General features: G+C 39.6%; 2 protein-coding genes across 2 annotated transcripts; one reads left to right on the plus strand and one right to left on the minus strand.

Moving 5' to 3' along the window:
* Positions 1-661: 661 nt before the first annotated feature.
* On the minus strand, positions 662-10,679 carry LOC106709610 (putative uncharacterized protein DDB_G0282133). The gene is made up of 12 exons (XM_014501458.2): positions 10,182-10,679; positions 10,000-10,061; positions 7,341-9,905; positions 5,049-5,131; positions 4,889-4,946; positions 4,089-4,278; positions 3,461-3,637; positions 2,884-3,001; positions 2,387-2,599; positions 1,499-1,594; positions 1,216-1,415; positions 662-1,091 (listed from the first exon to the last, which is right to left on the minus strand). Exons 1-12 carry the CDS (start codon positions 10,550-10,552, stop codon positions 881-883), a joined length of 4,344 nt encoding a protein of 1,447 aa, XP_014356944.2. The 5' UTR covers positions 10,553-10,679; the 3' UTR covers positions 662-880.
* Positions 10,680-11,872: 1,193 nt separating this feature from the next.
* LOC106709546 lies at positions 11,873-14,692 on the plus strand. Its single transcript, XM_045680070.1, has 7 exons — positions 11,873-12,035; positions 12,113-12,231; positions 12,326-12,406; positions 12,543-12,651; positions 13,238-13,308; positions 13,995-14,187; positions 14,262-14,692. Exons 1-7 carry the CDS (start codon positions 12,008-12,010, stop codon positions 14,414-14,416), a joined length of 756 nt encoding a protein of 251 aa, XP_045536026.1. The 5' UTR covers positions 11,873-12,007; the 3' UTR covers positions 14,417-14,692.
* The last annotated feature ends 3,813 nt before the right edge of the window (positions 14,693-18,505 follow it).

Here is an 18,505-nt window from a genome sequence, read left to right on the forward strand (position 1 = left end):
GACGGCTGCTGTAGAGGCATTTTGGGATAGCCTAGACACCTAAAATACCCTTTTAAAGATTTTATTTAAAAGGGTATATTAGGTTTAGAGAAACGTTGGACTAAATGTATCTACTTGTTAGGAGACTACGCAGAAAAATAAATTAAATTTAAACTAGAATCGTTGTTATATTATACTCATTATCATTACTGTTTGATCGCCCCTCGTAGAGTTCTTTGTTAAATTTATAACCTACATTATCGACAACTTAAAACTGTTCAACTCTTCAACAAACCAGTGAAACATTACATTTAGTACATACCATTATTTGACATTATCTATTTATTTATTTCTAAATATCATTGTTTTGAGTTCTATCAAGTATCTATTAATTTATCCATCTTCTTTTTATTTGTGTGTGGCATGTTTAGTAAGTTTCCATTCACGGAGAGAACCTCACACAACTACTGTGCCTGCCCCCGAGGTACGGTGTGCATAAATCTGTCTGAGCTACTCTTGTTTATTTCAATAGCACTTTTTTTTTCCCCCAGAGGTTCTATATTCTATATTCTGTTGGTATTTCTCCCTCTACCTGCTCAATTTATTCTCATCCTCAATTAGTTTATTTGTAATCTCTTGACCGCTTCCATCTGTTTGCAGGACACAAGGTAATAAAACAAAATTGGAACACAATAGGAAAATTTATTTAGCCCGAACGAAGGCACTATTTTAACTAAGAAGGCACCTGACGGCCGACGTCTTTCTAATCTGATGACAATACTATAAATAATCGTTTGCGAGTGAACAACGTCGAGGAAAGCGGCGAGGCGGCTCGCGGCTTCCATTTTATGGGCGTGGGCGTGGGCGTGGGCGTGTGCGGTGGGCGAGGGCGTGGGCGCGATCAGAGGTCGGCGTGGGCGGCGTGGGCGAGCACGAAGTCTGCGGCGCTGGCGTGGGCGAGCAGGTGGCGGCGCGCGGCTCGCAGCCGGCCGAGGTAGTGTCGATGCAGTTTGGTGTTGGGCCGCTCGTAGCGCAGCGCCGTCACCATCTTATCGGCCACGTAGTGCAGCCACAGCACGTTCGTGTACGGCTCGAAGTTCTTCCACTCGTTGCTGCAACATTTTATATTCTTGTAAAATTACCACGACCTCAGCTCGCAATCGTTTTTCATTGTTAAATATTTGGTCATCGCTCAGAGATAAAAGAGAAGGTTGTATATGCGAGTGAGAGACGTACCCGAGGCGGTCGCGCATGAGGCGGTACACTTCGAACTGTCGGTCGCCGACGGCCTCGAAGAGCGAGTCGTCGTCGGCGAGGTCCGAGTAGAGCGCGGCGCCGCGCAGAGACACGCGCGACAGCGAGTAGTCGATCACGACGCAGGCGGCGCCACGTCGCGGCACGCGGTGCACACGGCCGCGCAGCAGGAACGTCGCGTACTGCAGCACGCGCACACACACACACGTCACCACAAGTCACTACATGTACTAGGGGGGGGGGGGGGGGGGGGGGGAGAACTCACCTCCTGGTCTGTGGGGGAGACGAGCACGTTGCCCCAGTGCAGGTCGCGGTGCTCGAACTGCAGCGCCTCCTCCGCCACGGCCAGCCCGAACGCCAGCTGCAACACGACGCGCTCTCACTCTCACTCTCACACTCACAGTCACCGAGCACTGACCTCGGCCCCGACATCCAACAACACAAAAAAAGGCTCAGCTTCTATAGCATCAATTAAATAACAAATAATTCTCACACATATGAGTAGCAATTAAAAAAAAAAGAATAAAGCTAACTGATATAAACGTACTATATTGCTTACACACCATTCTTTTTAAAGAATTCATTTGTTGCATTTATGTAGACATTTTGTAATTCTATAAACTTATATGACATAACTAAGTTATTTATACTATTTAGAAAATTTGACACAAATAAACATTAATTATGTTCTATATTTGAAGCTCCTATGTCTGCTAGAAGTGCAATAGATTTTAGATGATAGCTCAGTTAGTGAGTGTGAGTGACAAAATATATTACATTATGACTAGTTATAATTCTTATATGATTCAAATTGAGTGAAATTTAAAATGTACCGTGTTTATACAATGAAAATTCAGGCTTTTTTCTTTGGCCGAGACACAGATATAAACTAAAGTGAATAGAATAATGTTATGTTGACAAAATAAAAGTAAACACACAAAAGAAAATGATGTAATAAGAAGTCACAAATAAATCATGCATCAGGTGAAACAAAAAACATTGAGTGTGAAGATCCGCCGGCGCAGAGGATAAGTGAAAATCTAGTCAAGACTACTTGCAACTTGCACTAGAGATTCGCTCACCTTCCGCACACGGGCGCGCTGCGCTGTGTGGTGGGGGCGGTGGTGGGGGCTAGGGGGGGGCAGACACTCACCTGCAGCAGCACGGCGTACGCCTGGTCGGCGCCGGTGAAGCTGTAGCTCTCGAGGTCGCGGCCGGCGTTGCGCAGCTCGAGCACGAGGTAGTGCTGGTGTTGCGGCAGCGCGCCGGGGTTGTCGTTATCTGAGCCGTGGCACTCGTCGTACAGCTCCCACAGCTCCAGCAGCCGCGCCGGGTACGAGCCGCGCACGCAGCGCACAGCCAGCACCTGCACACGCATCTCACTCACACCTCGCACTTCCTCTGATATTATATTTACAACTCTTAATGATTTAACTTCATGTATAGCAACGGAATTCAGCACAATCTTATAGCATTATAATATTCTTCCACAGCCTCCATTATTTACTTAAAGATAATTTTACATCCAGACTTCATAGGCAACACAATTTTACCTGGAAAAACATAAGTCCACACAGTTCTTTCCGGTGTGGATTTACATATACTGGACTGGAATTTCAACCTCATGTAAACATTAAAATGTCTCCTCACCTCGTTAAAAATGTCTGTGGCGTTCTCTACAGAACGCAAATCCAAGGAATCAAGCTCTTTTCCTTCATCCAAGCGTTTCTCAATGTCGGGTATGGGAGCGCGCAGGGCGCTCAATTCCCTGTAAGATAATGTTATTTCTCAACATGTATTGTGAATTATATCCCATCATGGTTTCTCTACATTACACTAGACTTTAAGAAAGATTTATCTCTTAGTCACATAGCACATAGCAGGTAACAATTGTTTCTCTCATAATTATTGAATCTGAAACTTGTAAAAACAAGTCAGTATATCCTTTATTACAAACATAACCTAATAAACAATTTGTGCAATGGATAAACTGCTTGAACTCTTGAAAAAAAAGACTTTTTAAACATAACATCCCATAAAATAAAGATGGCTGTCAGGCAAAAAAAAAAATCATCCCATCGAAATGTTTAGATAAATGGAAAGGTAATTGTGTGACACTGGTATGTTATGACTAGTTTTTCTTTCAATAATTTGTTTAGATCAAGAAATAGGAACTTGTTGAATCACTTAACTCATTGTATACAAAAGAATACTACAATAAACTCACATAGCAATCACAATTTCAGAGATAATTTCGTGGTAGCCCTTCTGCGGCTCTCCATTGACCTTGATGTCTCCCGCAATGGGGATGACCTTGAGCACACGTGCTTCCCCGTCGCGCGCCCTCCACAGGAACACTTCACCGTACACACCCTCGCCAATCTTGTGGCAGTTCTTCAGGGCCCTGCACACATCATCTCAAACTATTAATTCAATCAAACAACAACAACCACTTTAAACAAATATATCTATATGACAACATTCCTTTAATAAGGTTTTAAGCTCATTTGCAATTGTTCTCCCCATTCGCATTATACGCAGCCTCAACATATGCAAATAATTAAACAATGTCTATTTTATATTAATGTTTTCTTAATCTTGTTATTTACTGTACAAAATACTGTAGATTTGGCAATTAATGTCATGTAATCAGTAAACAAAAACAACAACAATGTTCATATTTAGTACATAGAACCCTTACCATTACTGCAACATGTTCATTCATAATATTAATAAATAAGCTGCACTTTGAAGAGTTATTTCTATTTGTACATTACTTGACCTAGATAAAAGCGGGCAAATCTTGTTGTGTCTTAGACATACACATTAAACTTAGTCAAGTGGGCGGTACGTACGTGTCCGGATAGCATTCATCAAAGAGCAGGGGCTCGGCCTGGTTGCAGCGGCGCAGCACGTAGTCGCGAGCGGTGGCTATGCGACTCGCCTCATGGAAGTTTTCAACCACAGTCACTTCATGCACCGAATCACCGATGGACAATTTTGATAAATCGACGATCGTATCATCACAGTCGTCGGACAGAAATCCTAAAAGCAACTAATAGTTAAGAAAACACACATGACGCACAATAGGAAGTGAATGACAAACTTTCCCCGCGCAGTACACGTAATTTTTTACAATTGTCAAACTACGCAAGAGGTGGTAAGTATTCAATGTAAATAACGAGTAACTGACCTGTGTATTGCAGGGAAAGATGCATGCACTTGGCTTTAGACACTTTTAGTCGAACAAAGGGGTATGAAGAAGCTATTATCCCGTTAGGGATAATGGCAGTCACAGTCAACACAAGGACAGATATTTACACAAAAATTTAAGTACTTCCTACTAATATAAGTAGAAATAAAAAAGATTAAGTCAATGTACCGAGATACTAATGTGAAATAGTTTTATTAACGAAAAAAATAAAACTTGTGAAAGATGGCTATAACGACACAACGGCGCCTCCTTTCTTCCGTCCGAAAGTGTCACAGATTATGCATACACGTAGAAATAATGTTGGTGTTGCCAACAATTAATAAAAAGGTCCAACTATTATATATTCTGTTGAGAAAAGTGTTACAAGGGCCCAAGTTTTAAATTTAAAAGCCGTACGTACAAGTTGCAAAATTTAAATACGTATTCATTTAAAACAGATACCTTTTAAGTCTTCATAAGCTGTAGTCGGACATAAACTTGCCCGCGAATTACAATTTTCCTAAAAATAAAAAATAAAACAAGATATAATAAATTCAGCGATAACAAGTTAGTAACATTAGTTAATTTGACCGCAATTGAACTAATTGTGTTGTTTACTTACTTTTACAAGTTTTATTGTGGACCTGCTTGGTTTGCAAATAAAAGTACTTCTCCGACCATTAATTGATTCATTATGGAGGGAACCTGTAATCGAAGCAACATAATTGTTGAAAAACAAAAACATAATGTTATCTCAACACTAAAATTAACATGTACTTAAATATTAACTAGTTCTATTATTAAACAAATACAAATTCGTACCTGACATTACACTGCAACTTTGAAATATTATGTCAAATGCCGATATTTCATAAACAGTGGAACACCAATTGATTAACAAAGTTTTCAGAGTTTCTACCAAGGAGTCTTATTTCAAATTGTAAACAGAAATGTGTAATTTTTTTTTTACATTCAAATACTTCCTTCATTTGAATTAGACGATTAATAGGCATAATATTTCAGTACCTCTTAAAATTTACCTTATGACAATACTGTGACTCGCCGAACTCTGAAAACTCGCAACCCGATTTTACAAGGGGGTTTACTTTTTACTTTCAGGAACAGGAATCAAAGCAGGAAAAGTATCAAACGCTTTGTAGCCATGTGTAATTAAGCTATGTGTGTAATTAACCGAACTTTTGACCCGGTTGGTCAAAAGTTCGGTTCACATAAACTTGAACCGTCGTGCTGCGGTTCAACAAATAAATTTGTAACTAACGGCTTTCCGCGATGAATACCTATGTGTGTGAGTCGACGAGCTGCGAGCTGCCTGGTGAGTAGCAGTTCGTAGCTCGAAACGCAAAACTCTATGCATGTACAAATTGATGAGCTGAGCTGCGAGCCCGTTCACTGATCTACTTCACAAATGTGTATCGTGAGCTGATCTGCAGTTCTAAAAGTTTAGTTGAGTTATCTGTGTCTAACGCTTTGCAACCCGCATGATGCAGAGACAGGTGAATAATTTTCAATTATATATTGGAGGCAGTTACTTTTGTATTACCCAAATGAGGTAAATTTTAATCATCAAAAACTATAAAATATCTCTTTGAAATGTATCAGGATGTTGTAGCAATAACCAAAGGAGTCCCACCGCTTTCCTTGGCTACCACGAATTGGCGAAAGTTACCGGTACTAAGTGTCTCGGACTGCATTAGTATATGGAAGATTAAGAAGCTATACTTTAGGTTCCATTGCGCCTTAACAGGGCCCGATGTGGTCCAGTTATCATCCGTAGCTTGGCTATCGTAACGAACAAATACCGAAAACATATTCTCGACTTGCGGACGGTCCATACTTGCATAGATACAACCAAGAGGCTAAGATTATCCATCAGCAACTTGTCCTTAAATATGCTGTTGTGGATACTGAGGTATCATATTATAATACCAACCTTAACCTGTTATGGAAAATAGCTATATCACGCTCTACTGGGATCGATCTATTATTACGGATAGGACTATTATTGCCAATAGACCCGATATAGTAATAATAGACCGGTCTGAGGGTTGTGTAATGTTAGCGGATGTCACTATTTCACATGATGAGAATCTCGTGAAAGCTTACTAAAAAATGAAAAATTACTAAAAGACTTAGACTTGGCTCACGAGGTTACCGCCATGTGGCGTATGAAATCGACTACCATTATTTCGATAATCGTATCGGTGAATGGACTGATAGCGAAGAGCTTCGACCAACAATTTAAGAAACTCTCGCTAAACAGTTGGTTTAAGCCCCTGATACAAAAGGCAGTTATTTTAGAAACCGCGCGCATAGTGAGGAGGTTCCTGACTCTGTAGCCCTCACCACTGGTTGCTTGTGTCATGGGATTCCGCAGCCGGTGGTATTTTTATGTAATATATTTCGTAATTTTTTTATAAAATGTATTATATAGATAACAAGTTAATAAATGAATGAATTCTCTAAGAAATATGTTGAATTAAATAAAAGAAAAGTATGAAATCTAAAATGTTTGTCAAACGATGAAACAAAAACGTGTAACATGGTTGACAACACTAGGTTGATGGTGTGACCACAATAGAATATATTCGATATTCCTATTCACTTAACTCAGGGTCTGCGACGTAACACAAACAGTGCTTTTATCAAAATTTGCTAATGATTTAGTTACGATATTTTATTTTAATGAACAATTATTTGTTTTAGTTTCACATCTCCAATTCATATTGTTTTTCTGTGAGATTGTGGCACCCTCTATCGAAAAATTATTTACCTTTAAAACTATACCGACAATACAAACTACAAAACATCGACAGAAATCTTGTATCAAAAATAGCAACATTTTACGTCAGTAAAATCCCAGTTATATAAGTAAATAAGAGGTTAACAAACTTACAAATTGATTTCTGCATTTGCATGGTGTCAATTACACTTTGTCTGTACTTTCTGCCTTTACTTTCTGTTTGTTTATAGTCTAGAAGAGAATGGTTGATGTCCACTATTGATGTCATTCTTTTATAAATACTTAATGACCGTTCCCATTTCTTTCCGGGCTGCAATACTATTGGTACTTTTGGCCCACTAACAATATCACGATCCGTCAACTTCGTGTCATCTCGTTCACGTGTGCCATTGCTTTCGACGTCGGACATGTTCCCCTTCCTGTTGGGAACTTCATCTCTCAACAAAATATCTTCATGCTTTGATGCAATGCTGTCCGCAGCAGACTCATTGCTCATTGACACAATTCCTCTTTCAACATATTCTTCTAAGGATGCAGCATAACTTTTCTCATTTTCAGGCAATTCAAATGTATTATCACATATTGCACTCACATCTCTTTTAACATCACAACTACTAAAAGAGTTATCAGGTAAAATTATTATTGAGTTGTTGACAACTTCATGTCGCCTCCGGGTAGTTACATAACTTATTCCTGCATCTTCTTTTGGGCTGATGTTTGTTTCAAAGGTTTGTTCAAATCTTTGACTTGTATTCTCTGATGAAAAACTATCCATAGAATAAAAGTTATTGTCACAAGTTGTGTTTGATAACTCAATTTGATTCTCGTTTTCCTCCATGTTTTTGCCACAATCTGTGTTGTACGAATTGTTAGATAACTCAATAAGGTTCTCTTTTTCCTCCAAGTTATTGCCATTGTTGGATAACTCAATTTGATTCTCGATTTCCTCCATGTTTTTGCCACAATCTATGTTGTACGAATCGTTAGATAACTCAATAAGGTTCTCTTTTTCCTCCAAGTTATTGCCATTGTTGGATAACTCAATTTGATTCTCGATTTCCTCCATGTTCTCGCCATAATCTATGTTGTACGAATCGTTAGATAAATCAATAAGGTTCTCTTTTTCCTCCAAGTTATTGCCATTGTTGGATAACTCAATTTGATTCTCGATTTCCGCCATGTTTTCGCCACAATCTATGTTGTACGAATCGTTAGATAAATCAATAAGGTTCTCTTTTTCCTCCAAGTTATTGCCATTGTTGGATAACTCAATTTGATTCTCGATTTCCGCCATGTTTTCGCCACAATCTATGTTGTACGAATCGTTAGATAAATCAATAAGGTTCTCTTTTTCCTCCAAGTTATTGCCATTGTTGGATAACTCAATTTGATTCTCGATTTCCTCCATGTTTTCGCCACAATCTATGTTGTACGAATCGTTAGATAAATCAATAAGGTTCTCTTTTTCCTCCAAGTTATTGCCATTGTTGGATAACTCAATTTGATTCTCGATTTCCTCCATGTTATTGCCACAATCTTTGTTGTATGAATTGTTTGATAACTCAATAAGGTTCTCTTTTTCCTCCAAGTTATCGCCACAATCCGTGTTGTACGAAGCATTTGATAATTCAGTAAAATTCTCTTTTTGTTCAAAGTTAGTAAGGTCTTTAAAAACCTTAAATTGGTGTCTCATGGTTTCTGTACCTTTGTACTTTTTGTAATATTTGCAAAATATGGCATCATCCATCTTTTCTAAAGCAACTACCAGATTAGGCTTATGTAAATAATTATTTTCATTGTGTAAACATGAATTACTTTTATACTGATTAAAGTTAATCCTATTGCATTGGCGTGCAGTCTCTGGTCTGTCAGCACACTCTATATTACCACTGTCACAACTACTATTTTTTGATGTACATTTTCCAATTGTATTTAATTTATCTTCAAGTAAAGAAGAATCAGATAGAAGGCAATCTTGGACACATGTTGAAACTTCATCTTCAAATTGTTCAAATTTTTGGTTTTTACATTCTGTTAAAGATTGACCTATTGATTTTTTCGAAACAATATCATTTGAATGATTTTTAAGACATTTAGGAATGTGAACAATATGTGTGTTGTTGTCGTCAGTTACTGATGTCTTGGCAAATCCATAGCATGGTTCCAGTTCAGATGTTGAAAATGTATGAAGCTCTTCAGTCTCTAAGCTTAAGTTTGCTTGCTTGACAGTGGTATGAGCTTTGCTTGCTGCCTCATTTCTTTTGCCATTTGTATCATGGGTAACTAATGAGAATTGTAGTTTAGCAGATGTTTCACATTGGGATCTGTTATCATCTTCATCCCCTGAACTACTTCCATTCAGAGTATTGATCACCACTTTAGGGCTATTGTTTATATTTTTTGAGATTGGTGAAATATTAAAGATTGATTTACATCTATATTTAACTTGAAATGGGGTACTACAAAGTGGAGAATTTCCTGCCGCTGGAGAGTTTCTATAAGTGGCAGTGAGTCTATGGTTATCCTTAATACCTTTGAAATGAGGATCTATATTGATGTCATTAAGAACTGGCATGCATTTTACTATTCTACTGATGGATTCATCATGGTATTTTGGGTCGCTGGTATCTTCTACTTCAACTATCAATTGGTGAGATTTAACATCAGAAGTGTTACAACACAAGGAATTTGCTTTGGTTGCATTTACATTCTCACAACCTGAAACAATAATTATATTTTTTTAGAAATCATTAATTAATTTTGGGATGAATAAAAATTAAATGATATGAAAATGATCATCCTAATACCTCACCTGTACAATCAACAAAAGAACAGTTGTATTTTATATTCTTTTTAATGTTTAGTTTTTCTCTCCTGGAACCAATTCATACATAATTAAAGCCAACACTGATTTCCATTAGGCCTTTGTCACAATTAACGGCTACTACATTCTTTATTTTATAATACACTAAACTCCATTATGTTTCAACTTACGATTTTTTTACTAAAATAGGACTATTTGCCAATGTAGGGGAGGATCTCAAAAGCAGATCGAAAGGATCCGGAGGTTTATTGACGTGTATGGACTTGTCCGGAGTGAGGAGCACCGACTGGGCCCCGGGATCGCCAGGATGCGGTAACTCCCGTTGTGACGCATCTTTAACAATTCGCTTCACGTATTTCCTTTTGCGAATCTTCTTAGAAGCCACATTAATCTGATTAGAACATGCAGAAGAAGAAGTTTCTTTTTTGTTTAACTTTATGTTGTGAATGTAAAATGCATCGAAAGCCGAACTTCGGGCATCAATTTTATTTTTGTGGTCTAAGTTACCGTCATCTTTTTTAGATCCGTAAGTCCGTCTCATTCTTGGCCACTAGTTTATTATCATTAAAACTATATAATGGTTAATTATGTATTCAATAAATGTTATGAAAACGATTCCCCAATCAAAATCAAAATTTAACGATAAATATAAATAGTGACAGCGTGACAGTTGACAGGAGTTTTGTTATGTTTTTTTTTTTAATTTTATGATCTGGTAACATCTCAGAGTAACAAAGTCTATTATCTTAAAACAAATTTGTTCTGGGTAAATAATTTAAAAACAATATTGAATAGTGTGGTAGTGGCAGCTCTAGGTAATGGCAGCCATTTTATGCAACGAATCTATGAGTTAGGTATACACGTTTTTTCGGTAGATATTTCCAGTCCTCTTATTTCTTTGGTCCCAGAAAGAAAGGTTGCGCGGTGCGCACTGGCAACTCAACCCCGGAGCCGGTGCTGCCGCAAGAACTAAAACTGCTTGGAGTAGCAACATGGACGGTAGAAGAGGTTATGAAATATTTGCTCAGAGAGTGAATTACATTCAGTAAAGGCTGCATTTAACGCTGATCCCGCTCGATAACGTCAATGTGGCGTTTTTTCCTCTGGAACTTTGTGACTCTGCTATTTCTTTATGCACCAAGAAAATTGACAGATATTTGACTCATTTGTACAGAACTACAAAGATTGTTTGAATTTTCACAGAGGGAATATTTGTATATCTAGTACCCCTGGGGGTTATATTTGGACTATTCGGATGGACTAACCCCGCTAGTCCTACGTAAATCCAGTCTGTATCTGTTCATTTTGTAATCATTTTGATTAAAAATTGACATTTACCTATTTATAATTTTATTTTAGCACTTTTGATGTGAAACATCTATAGGATCACTTGTAAACCGAATTGTTGGCGTGGCGACGCTTGCTGTGGCGACGGGTCGCCACGCTATACCTTAGTATCTTTATCTTTTATGCATATTACTTGTACACACACGATGTTTCACATTTGCAAGGCGTCCCATGACGGCTCACATTTTTTTTTAAACTAGTGTATTTTGGCAGATTTTAACAGCTCTTTTAGTACATTTGAAGTACCGGAGGTGGCAACAGTGCTTGCTGTTCTGTCTATATAGGCTAAAATACACCGATATCCAATGCCTTAATAAATTAAAAAAAGAAAATCTGTCTATACTAGAATAAAAATACTACACTCTTTGGTTCTGTCACCGGTGACAGCAGGTGACATTGACAGACAGACAAATCCACTACATTTATTCAATACAGTTTATATTTTTATATGCACTGTGCTTTTATTGATATAAGATATTAGCGTTAAATCACAATGCATATCAAATCGTAAAGTATTATTTAAATGTATCTATAAATATTGCAAACACTAAATTTCTAATGTCTAAATGTATTATGTCTGGTCTATAAGTATTAGTTTTTTTTTTATAAATGTTCTATTTATTTCATACTGTGAATAAGTTTTGTTAAAATGGAAAGTAGCAATGAATCTCTTTCAGGTACGTATCCTTATTCCGGAAGAGCAATTTCAGTGATCAGTGTACATGTTGAGGAAAGACAGTTGTGAATTTTTCAGTTATGAGTTCAGCACTGGGCAGCTCCTCCGGGGTTCTGCTTACTCCTGGCCGGACGAGGAACATCGCACAAGACATGGAAGCACTTAGGCTTTCGAGACAAGACAACCCCTACTTACAGGTATCTGGATGTACCTTACAGCTACATAAGCATTGCATAGTGCTGCTGCTGCTATACAAGTACAGGTAAATATTAATAGAGTATGTGATTGCAGCAAGTGATGGCGAGCAGAGAAAGTCTAATTGATAGTCACGCAGAGGATTGCGGATCTGATGATACAATTTTAATGTCACAGGTAAATTTTATTGTTGCTAAATTTTATTATTGTTGTAGATAATGTGTTTTTAATATATGACGAAAGATTTATGTAATTCATCCAAAAAAATTGTAAATACATGCATGTGTTGAGTTGGGCTTCCTTTAAATTTCAGGAATTTGGCAGCACAGCCTTAGATTTTGTGGAGGAAGACCCACTGACATTAAAAGAGGTTCACGAGCATATGATCAGATCTCCGCCTCCTACAAGCTGCTGGCCGCATGGTAACTCTTACATTGCCTCATAATGTAAATAAAGAGCAGGTGCTGTTCAGAATGGTGTTCCAATGATCTTGACACTTTTGACCCATACAAATTCTTAAAAATACAGGTTTGAAAACTGACCGACCCATTGGGCCAGTGGGCGTATTGAGCCGCAGTAGTGAACGATGCCTCCGACTATCTCGCTAATACTAACACTTAACAAAAACATTGTGCTAATTGTTCAATTCGTAGTATGATGGAAGTTATTATTTTATCACAATATTATCATACCCATGTGGATCATAATAAATTTGTAAGCAGCTACAGGGTCATGAAAACTTTATGGAGGCTCGCAATTTTGTGTGAGTTGCTGTAAAAATACAATCTTAGGTATGGAAGGGATATCTAGGGTCGTCGTGTGACTTGCGAGTGCTTTCCTGCGCCGGCGGTGCGCCTGGCTCCCGGCACCCACTTGCGCACACATGCGCTCGCAATTAGTACGAGCTATACTCATAAAGTAATTTGAAAATGAATGTGAAGAAGGCGCTGCAAGTTTCCCACTAATCCTAATACTAATGTACTAACCGTTTGTTTGCCGGCGCGACAGGGGCGGAGTCGCGGCGCGCGGCCAGCGCCTTCGAGTTCACGGCGGGCGGGGGCGGGGGCGGAGGCGCCGCGGTCAGTGCGCGCTCCACTAGCGCCACCGCTTCTCCTGCTTGTTTCTCTCTGTTGCATGACTTGCTTTGCTTTTCTTTTGTTAGTGCTTCATTATGTGGTCGGTGTGACGTTTTTGTTTAAATTATTTTATCCTTTTTGGTTTTTTTCCTCAGTATTTTTTTTTTTAAATGATGATGATAATTTTTGAACGTAAGCCAATGTCATATTTAATATTTTTGGTAGTAAATAAGTTATTCGTTGTTAATTAAATGCACCGGTCCATCTGACCTGAATCACCCGCCGCCGGTCTGACCAAACAATACTGGGACCGGACATTCATGCAACAAGGCGAGTTGTGTTGAGGCCGGGCAGGGCTCCGCTACACCTCGGTGAGGCTTTTCATGATGAGCGCGACCTCCACTAGTAAAAAGCATAAAGAAGAAGAAATCTTCCGGTCCATCTAAGGTTTTACTGTTTGGGTGGTTGTATAAAATGGCTTGGCGTGTGGCAGCGGCAGTTTTTGCTTTTACGCTGCGATGAAGATTTACGATGTAGGAGTCGTGACTCTACCTCCATTCACAGACTTACTAGTAAAGCCGATATAGAGCCGTGCGCCTGAACCCTATGCCTTCCCATTCTCCACTCACAGTCTTTTCAAAGTCCAAGATATGTCTGGGATAACTTTTGCAGTCATGTACACGTTGCAGTCTGTGTACAGAGCGCGCGCGCTGTTGCAGGACGTGGGCGAGGGCGTGGGCGTGGGCGTGGGCGAGGGCGAGGGCGTGTGGTGGTGCGGCGGGGCGAGGTCCCCCCGACGCGCCTCGCGGCCGCGCTCCTCGCGCTCGGCCTCGCCGCGCGACACGGACACGCCGCTGTGTGCGCGCCCGCTCTCGCTGCCGGGTGAGTGCGAGGCCCGCCTCTACACATCTTCATACACGTACATCATGCTCACATTAAAATTTGTTTTTGTCTAGGGGAAAGCCATCTTAAAATATCATCAGGCAAGAAGTCCGGAGTGCAACAGGGAGAACGGTTTTCGGTGTTACAGCCGACGCTCCCACTTCGGCGCGCACACGTCGCCCGCCGCGGCGAGGACAGTGAGAGGCTAGTGCCGCGCCGCGACCACTGAGCGGCGCCGCGACCACTGAGCGGCGCCGCGACCACTGAGCGGCGCCGCGACCACTGAGCGGCGCCGCGACCACTGAGCGGCGCCGCGACCACTGAGCGGCGCCGCGACCACTGAGCGGCGCCGCGACCACTGAGCGGCGCCGCGACCACTGAGCAGCGTCGCTTTTGAAAATGTGAGGCACAGGTCGAGAATTTGTCGCGATGACAAGTAATGTAAACCTGTCGATCTCGCAATCGGCTGGCGGTCAATGTGACAACACGATTTCAATATGAACCAGCACTTAAGTAAAATATGTAGATATGAAACCCGTTCACGTGTTGATTACGTACAATGTGTTGTTGTTATTTGGCTCGGCGCCGCCTCTCTATATTGACTCTTGTATAAAGTGAGAAAAGAATATTAAATACTAGTGCTACATAATGCTTCCTAGAATCTTTTTAGACGTAGGTAGATGTAGTATTGCTCATGATGCTCATTTTTATTAAATAAATTTGTAATTGTACTTGTATGGAAAAATCCAAGGTCACTGCGGAACTTTCGTTACTGAAAATATGTATGTACTGTTTATATTCCATATGTTATTAGATATATTACTTAAAATGCTTTACTTATTATTATCAATAAAATAAAATTGATTTGATTTTTTTGCTAGATCGAATAAATTTTTTAGGCAAATAGGCGTATGAGCACAAATTGTTAACGTAGGTACAATAAAGCCAATTTGAACGATCGATTCAAGTACGGAGAAGAGTAACAACGTCCTGGGAGCGGTGAAGGTGCGGAGTTAACAGTTCGTCGGCTTGCTCAGTACTCGGCGACTGTTAATTAAAAAACATGTACCTGAAATAACAATTTCAGTTTTAGTGGTTATTGCAAATTTTCATGAAAATAGTGTACGAGATGTGACATAAAAGCAGTTCCAGCACCTTAAAAATACTCTCCTGTAAAGTTAGATTTTATCAATTGGGGCATTTTACGTAGGAGCCATCGATATGTGAAATGGCAATGAAAAGTTTTGTACCTCATTGTAGTGAGTTTCGAACGACATTTGAACGATAGAATTCGGTGATGGATGTACCTACTCCATCAACATCGCACAGATATCACCTAAAAATGTTGTTTAGTTAGTATAATATTTACGGAAAACATTCGGCAATTCTTCGTTTACACAAAATAGATTTAAGTGGGCGCCACATTTACCTGTTTGCGCGGTAAAATATTTAAAATATTTGAGGATTACTTTGTGTACCTAATCTAATAAATGAAATCTAATATTTATTATTTTGTTGTTATTTGTATTTAGAGATTAGAAACGTTGTAATAATATATAGAAATGTAAAAAATATTCGTTGCGTTCGTTATCTTTTACATAATCGTTTTGTATTTAGACATATCGGCAGCTCGCAGTCGCAGGTCGACGCGGACGACGAATGTAATAAAATAAATTAAGACAAGATTTACTACTAGTTTTATTTCTTTCACGTATACTCCAGTCACTTGTTCTTTTTGTTTTTTCTATGGCGCAACCTCCAGATGGAGGAGAAGCCCACGGACCGGGGCGTTGCCTCACGTCGCGGAGGAGAAAGCTGTCTGTTCGTATGATTCGTCGTCACCAACACCTCACCTGTCTGTGAGGTTGACGCTGATACCTCTACTTATACCTACGATTATTTTGTAGATAAAAGACATTTGAAGTCCCGCCACCTCGTTACTATAATATATAATCTTCTCCTCCACCGAAAACAATTACTAGCCACAGACATGAAAATTGTCATGAAACAGCGTGCTCTTTTGTCATCTATACTTAAAAAAAAAAATAGAAGTAGAAAAAGCGAAGTGTGTACTAGGATCGTGCTAACAGATATCCGTAATAACTAATTATATTTATAAACGGACATGCAACTTAATATACTTTTTGTTTTAATTATTGTAGAAAGTTTATCTATATTTTTCAGTATTCCCCAATATTTTTTTTAATTTTTGCTTTGTCATCGGTACACCTGCATCTCATCGCTTCATTAAATTTCTCCAATATAAACTTGTGAAAGTTCCAGGTTGCGAGTGCAGTGACAGGTCCTGATGCGTCTGGTGCAAACAGTGGCAAAAACCCACTGCTAACTGACGCTGGCGACCGCGAAGCGAAAAGGATTTTTTTTTTGGTACGAGTGTAATGACACAATAGAACGTTTTCATTATAATTTTATTAAATTTATTCTATAACTTTTTACATAGTAACTTACATGTGCCACTGAATGTCTGCGGGCGGCGGCGGCTGTGGCGTGGCCCGCGCTCGCCGCGCCCTCTGCGCACTTTTTAATTTTCATCATATAATTTAGATTCCACTTGTTATTCTTTTTATATTAACAATTAGGAGAGGGCGCGAGGGTCGCGGGAGTGTGGTATTTGTTGCTGTTACATACAAGAAGAATGCGCGGCTCAGTCGTATCCGATCTGACCCGGTGCGAGGGCCGCTGGCCGCTGTTATTGCGGTTACTTCTCAGACAATGTGCTGAGCACAGGAAATGAGTGAGAAGACATGACGGCAAGCGAGGTCTCTGCCTGCACTGATCACGAGACGGCTCATATAAATTATAACTACGATTTTAATGTAAGAATAACGCAATAACATCCACGTTTCTAGACAAATGTACACTTACCTTGAAATTTAAATACTCTAAGTTGTTCCATAAAGCAGTGGGTCGTCTTGTCGCCGCATTGTCACCTTTTACTTATTTGTACTATACTAGCTGGCGCCCGCGACTTCCTCCGCACGGAGGAATATTCATGAAATCCCGAAAGAGATTACTCACTAATTGGTATTGAACATTTTAGGGGTTAAAAAAATAAAATGTTTCGTGACACTTGCCTACGTACGTAACAAGAAACTGAGAGCCCAGCACGAATATTTATCATAATGTTTTCGTACCGTCATCGACAAAATTGATATTAAAAATATGTAGCGCCCTACCGGTCGTGACGTACAACAACAAATCTCATACAAATTTTGATTTCTTTTGTCGACGACGTTACGAAGGCGCGTGTCGCAAACATTCATGCTGGGCTCTCTATGTACAAAAAGACCAATATTTTGTGCTGTGCGTTGATACGTCAGTGGGTCGGTGTCTTCTAGCGTAAGTCGATTTTGTGGATAGATCTGTTAAAGTTTAATCGCTATATGCTATTTCAGTTGCTACAGTAATGATCCGCGCGGCTCAGAGCAGTCATGTTCACCGAGGGATCGTGAAAGCCGTTCGCTTGAAATTTACCGACAAATTGCTACGACTACGAACTCTAAAAAATTACTTCGGTTCCCCTCGCGACAACCAAGACAGTGTTGCGGCACTTCGGCTTAAACCAATCCGGCGCTCATATAACTATAATCTTTATTATAATTAATTAAAAATCTTTTACATAGTGTTGGCGACGTAGTTACCAACACGCGTTACACGTGCCGTCCTTGAACTCGCCTCGCGACACGTTTAACAGTTCAAGGACTTCGCCTCGGGTCGGCAATGTTTATTCTGTGCCGCCACAGCGGGCCGCTAAAGGGCGGGATTCTTTGTAAATCCCTTGACGCTTGTCCTACGCCGAAAGACGCGGCGTCCTTTTAACTTCTGCCCGCTAAAGAGCCGCGGCGAACAAGTATAAATATCGTTTGTTGATTGTTAAAATTGTCCAATCGTATGGAATGGGAACAATAAAGGCGTTAGTATCTCCTATCAAGAAGAACTTTCATTTAATACAGTCCACTACACATAGTGTTAAACTTATTTATTTTGATAAATTTGTTTTTTATGCAATTAGCACGCCGCGCCGGGACTGTGACAAACATACTTTGATGATATTATATATCATTTAATATAATATGTATGTCATATGACAAAAATAACAAGGAAAATGTACTAATAACGTATGGTAGTTATTGCGTTATTATAAAAAAATATTTTTTATGATCAGATCGGTACCTAGGACTACGACTACGGCTAGGATAAGCCGGACGGAAACAATGCGCACTTGTCGCCCGCCGCCCACCTTGTGTTATATAATAAAAAAACTTCTCTCGTCACCATAAAATAAATTAACAATTTA

This window comes from Papilio machaon, chromosome 11 (genome assembly GCF_912999745.1).
Source record: "Papilio machaon chromosome 11, ilPapMach1.1, whole genome shotgun sequence".
NCBI lineage: Eukaryota > Metazoa > Arthropoda > Insecta > Lepidoptera > Papilionidae > Papilio > Papilio machaon.